Source organism: Poecilia latipinna, unplaced genomic scaffold (genome assembly GCF_001443285.1).
Source record: "Poecilia latipinna isolate Pla-1442-1.1 unplaced genomic scaffold, P_latipinna-1.0 Scaffold944, whole genome shotgun sequence".
NCBI lineage: Eukaryota > Metazoa > Chordata > Actinopteri > Cyprinodontiformes > Poeciliidae > Poecilia > Poecilia latipinna.
Window position 1 is genome coordinate 370,571 of NW_015113560.1, and position 5,480 is coordinate 376,050.

The 5,480-nt window shown below is 37.0% G+C and overlaps 1 protein-coding gene across 2 annotated transcripts in view; it reads left to right on the top strand.

Moving 5' to 3' along the window:
* dnajb6b (DnaJ heat shock protein family (Hsp40) member B6b) overlaps positions 1 to 5,480 on the top strand; it is a 38,882-nt gene that overhangs the window by 12,333 nt on the left and 21,069 nt on the right. For both annotated transcript variants that reach the window (XM_015049385.1, XM_015049386.1), the window contains exons 2-4: positions 658 to 770; positions 3,609 to 3,718; positions 5,166 to 5,219. In XM_015049385.1, the coding sequence (XP_014904871.1) occupies positions 706 to 770; positions 3,609 to 3,718; positions 5,166 to 5,219 (229 nt within the window). In that variant the 5' untranslated portion in view covers positions 658 to 705. The remainder of the gene's footprint in view (positions 1 to 657; positions 771 to 3,608; positions 3,719 to 5,165; positions 5,220 to 5,480) is intronic.

Consider the following 5,480-nt stretch of genomic DNA (forward strand, 5'->3'; position numbering starts at 1 on the left):
TGTTTTTTTTTTTTTTTTTCTAGGTTAAGGTTTTACTAAACTTAAAAGTACTTTGTCATGTGTAAACTGTAGCAGCCTCATAAAGTTAAATCTGTCCCAGTTTTGTAGTTAAAAATTTAAGCACTCTGTATTGCCTTGTTGCTGAAAATGCGCTATATAAATAAAATTACCTTTTACCTGTAAATATAGATTTGTTACTATGTGAGGAAAGCAGATTTATATGCTGGTTCACGCTGAGTGAAAAATCTCAATCTGATAGTCTCTTGATTTGTATCAGACTTGTCTTGGCATGTTTTTTTTTTTGTTTTGTTTTTTTTTTTTGTCAGGAGTTTCATAACTCCTTGATTTATGGCTCTACAGCGAACTTCAAAAATTAAAGGGAAACATTTTTCATAGTCTCTTAGAGCCTCAGGCTTGAAGGATGTTCTCAGTGGTGTCATTTTGCTTGGCTTACATTGGTAGCTAAGCTGTCATCTTTCAAGCGAACAGAGCAACAGCGTTGGGTTTTTCCACACTTTTAAAATATGGTTCTTCTCTCTGATCAGGAGTGTAGGAATCCTGCAGGTCACACATGACTTTGCTCTTTTGCTTTTTTTTTTTTTGTTGAGCTTGATTTAATCACTTAGTTCCTAACAAAGTGTATTTCTTCCCACACAGGCCAGTCAGAAGAGCCTGAAGTAAATCAGCACAAAAACAGACGGAGCCATGGTGGAGTACTACCAGATATTGGGAGTCCAAAAGAATGCATCGCAAGAGGACATAAAAAAAGCGTAAGTGCTTGCGTGTTTGCTGCTTTGTGTTGTTTGTTTTTTTTGCTTTCTGCTGATGTTTCAATTTGTCAGCCTCTTATTGTATGCAATAAGGAAATATTGCAGCCTGTACTTGGATAAGTTGGCACGCAGGAAAGATGAGTTTTGAGTCACCTAGTGACCAGTCCAGTTAAGGAAAGAAATAAAACTTGGTCATCTGCTAGAGATGAGGCTTGACGAAGTGTAGGTCTTTTTTTATTTGTTTTTAGAGCAGTGTTTGTGTTTGTGGGGTTGTAACAGGAGTCACAACCAGACAGTTGCCTAAAAAAAAAAAAAGACCTAAAAGAAGTTGTAATTATTATTATTTTTTAAATAATCACTTTTAATCTTATCACAGCGGTTACCTCACCGTAGTTGGAAAGGACAAAACAAGAGCATTTCTTCTAAAGCAGAAAATTAATAGGTGAAAGTAAAACTTTTGTCTGTGGAATATGTTGTCTGGTGAAAATTGTGGTAGTAATTTGCATGTTTCCATGCAAAGTTGGAGAAAACAAAAGCTGCTCCCGTCTACTATGGAGCGATGTCTGCCGTTTATTGAGAGGGAAAACGATACTTGCCTGGGCTCTGGTTTATTTAGCGTCTTTGCCATATCGAACATCAGTTTTTATAGTTTACATACTAACTCACAAATTCCGGTCCGGTCTGTACCGCAGATCATCTTGGACTCGTCTCGGAGTTTATTGAAGAAGAGCTGATTGAATCGGAGCTCGCAGCTTGCATGATATTTTGAAGACATAAAATTGTGACATTGTTGGGGATATTGTTTAAAAATAAGGAATCCACATCAGAATGACTCCACCACTCTTGTTGAGGTTCAGGATTGGGTCACTCGGATCTTAATCAGGTTGGAAATGACGTGTTTGATGGTCAGTTAAAAAAAACTTAGTGGATTACTTGGAAAATCAAGTCTTCATTTTGAAACTGCATTTCTAACAAAATTTCGATTAAACTTTTTTTTTTTTAATAAGACCAGAAACTGTTTCATCCTTGCTACATGACATTTCTAAGAGCAACTGACCTCAGTGGAATGTAGATTACTCTGAAGTTTGCACTTGCTGCCTGTTTTTCCCCTCCTGGTGAACTGACTGATTGGGATGTTGCACAATTACCAAGCAGTCTGCTTTGTTTGACCTGGTCTGCCCTCTGACCACTCAAACAGGCTTTTGACAGCAAGATAATAAGACAGATTACAACACAGATGTGAGCAACAAAACCTGTTCACCAAAGGGGTTGAATCCCCTGAATAGTACGAGCCCCCCAACCACCCCCGTTCGTTTTTTAAGTCCCTTGTCTTATCGGCAGCTTCTGTGTTTCTGCTGCTGCCGGGCTTGGAAACAAACGGCTGATGCAGCGTAAGCCGCTCTGCAAGGCCCACTCTGCTGGTCAATGCAGTTCAGTCTGTCTTTGTTAAATCAGCTCGGGAAGGGGGGCCGTCTCTGTCCATTTGGGTTTGGCGTCGTCATGGTCACTGCCTCCAAACAACACCCCCCACCCCCCGACGTGACCGTGCGTTTCTCCACAGAGGGATGTATTTTACACGTGTGACAAACGAAGTCATCTGGTTTTTAACTGGGTTGTATAATTATTTAAATACAAGTCTGAAATGAGCAGCAGTAAGAAAGACGGAAGGGCCGTGTGAAATCTGTACAGGTCGTAAATTAAAAGGTTTTGTGGTTTGTGTGAGTTTAGCAGTGTTGTGGAGGAATTATGGCCTCCTTATGTTTCCAACATTCCTGTAGCTCATTGAGGTCAGAACGCATAGAAGTTTATTTTAGGGGTTGAAGCTTGTTTTTTCTTTTTTCTTTTTGAACCGTCCTGGAACGGAGTTGCATTCAATATCAGATGTACCACCATAAAGTAAAGCATCAAATAGAGTGAAAGCCAAAACTGCACATCAAGACAACCTTGTACGCTTTAATCTAGACGTTGTGTGTCTGCGCTGTAATGTGTTCTTTAGATGGGGAAGAAGGTTTTCCCTGACAATCCCTACAAGACTGAACAAGTTATACATATTTAGTCTTCATCCAACTGTACTGTCTTGGACTTTTAGCATTCTGATGGAGGCATGTGCAGGTTAAGCTGCATTTGTTTTTTGTTTTTTTCTGAGTATGTATGTGTGTGTGTGTGTGTGTGTACTTAATTGGAGCATTGTTCTGTCTGACCTCAGAATGAACTTGCTTGTACATCCACTCCTGGAAACACTGGCAAACATCCTGGATGTTTTCTTACTCGTGAATAGCCTTTTTCATTAAAGAGCAAGAGATCCCAACTTGTCTCAAAATTTTAATTTGGGATTCTTTGGAAAGACGGATATGTATAAAAAAAATTTGTTCAAATGGAAACGAGGGATAAGAGCAAAAAACTACTTGTCAAACAAGCAATATCGGATAAATGCTGATATAAGCTTATCTGGCAATAAATGAATCTTATACATAATGTGACTGTAATAATCTATTTTATTTTTCTAAATTCAATATTAAAGTACGTCATGTATGAAAGTGAAGGTAGTATGTATCTTTTTTTTATTATTAAATTCAAAGAAGTGTGTAAAGTAAATGCTGGTGGCTGATGTGTTTGTAGACCAAACAAGGTGGGAATTCTTGGTTGCGATGCATTCAGTGGATAAACTGAGTGTAAAAGTGGTCAATTCTCATCTCTGGCTGATTGATTTCTATACCTCTGATACAGCTGATTGTCCCACCTCTGTATTACTTGTTTTTTGTTTTTTTTTGTTTTTTTGGCGTATTTGTGTATATATGATATGCTGCTTGTTTTAACTGTTTCTTTTTCCCCTCACAGTTATAGAAAATTGGCATTGAAATGGCATCCTGATAAGAACCCAGACAACAAGGAAGAGGCAGAGAGACGATTCAAAGAGCTGTCAGAGGCTTATGAAGTCCTGTCAGACGGTAAGATGGGTCTATTTTAACTTCAAATGTTCTGTTTTTATCCCTGATATGTTGACTCTACCCTCTCAGATTTTTTTCTACTCATTATTCACATAAAGTGGTTTTGTTTGGGAGACAACAGTTTATAAAATATTGATTTGGTATGTTTTTTTTTTTTTTTTCAAATCTGTTTTAAAGTTACTTAGTAATGAACTACAAGTCTTTTTTTTTTTAGTTTTTATGGAAGGCCTCACTTCAGTTTTGCAGGGAATACAGTTAAGTCTTTAGTTATTTGACTTTCAAAAAAAAAAAGTTTGTTCTTCAAAATGAAAAAGGAGTGAAGAGCTCAAGGACTAAATGAACACCCTGCAGGGTGAAAAAGGGAAACAAAAGACTCGTAAATCCCTTTCAAGACAACATTCTGCTTGTTGCAACTCTACAATTGTTATATAAGGTTGCTAACTTTTCAAAAGCATAGCAACACCTCTCTTGAAAAATGCAACCAGCAGTCAGATTGTTCCTTTAATTCCAGTTTGCACTTTGAAGAGTTATACTACTATTGGTTGTGAAGAACAGAGGAAATCCAGTTGTAAATGTCGCAGTGGTGAAAGAAGATGCCTGCAGCGGCAGTTCCTGTGTTTTTTTTTTTTTTTTCCATTGCACCATGTCGGACTTCTGGAATGCATATCTCCTTTTTTTTTTTTTTCTTTTTTTTTTTTCTCTCAGAAAAGTCTATTATGATTTTCCTCATTTAGTTTGACACAGGCAGTCTGACAGCCATGTTTGGCTTATGAAGGTAACCTGTTAAGCCGTTTCATAAATAAAACATCTCTGGATGTCTCACTCGTGTCTGGAAGTGGCAGAATAACGCTGATGGACTCTATGGCTTTTATATAAACCTCAAATTTACAGATTTTGATTTGTTAAAAATAAAAAGCTTTCACTATTTGCTAAATATAAAAGCCTTTTATAATATTGGTTTGCTAAGCATCAGAACTTGTTGGATGTTGTGGAATTTGATGATTTGTAAATGTTGTGTATAATAAATCCTGATGTTCCCAAACAAGCCAAATGTTTTCCACCTAAATTACCAAACAGGAAAAACTGCTCCTGCAAGTGTTTTACCAAACAGGATTAACTGGAACTGCAAGCAAGCAACGTTTTGTACGTGATTATCAACAAGGGATTTTAAGAAGGAAAATTAAAAATACAGTCATGATTTAACCTCAAAAGAAGAGATGGTTTTGTCTTTTTTTTTTAAATTTTTTTTATTTTATTTGCACTACTATGAAAGGCATTCATATTTTTCTCGTTGTGTAGTTTGACATGATGTTAACCTTTTTAACAAAGAAAAGGCAGGTATCCAAAATGGGGGAGGGAGCGAAGTCGATGCAAAATTAAATCTTGCAGGTCATATGTTAAAATTTTCAGTTTATCTTTTCTCACGTACATTTTTTTTCTCTCCCAGAAAACAAAAGGAGTCTTTATGACCGATATGGAAAAGATGGCCTCAATGGAGGAGGTAAGAAAACGTTCAAACAGGCTGAGGATCCGTCAGCGTTCTAGACTTAACTGATGACATTTACCCGTCATGACGAAATAAGCCGATTATTAGGAGACGTATCTCTTTCATCTCAGTTCCTTGTTGACGTACTGACACGTTATATTTGCAGTGATGTGTGTACATTGTCATGCAGTTGAGTCTTTTTTTTTTTTTTTTTTTTTTTATAATTTTTTCTAGGAAACCATTATTATTACTCCAGCCACCGTGGTTTACCATTCC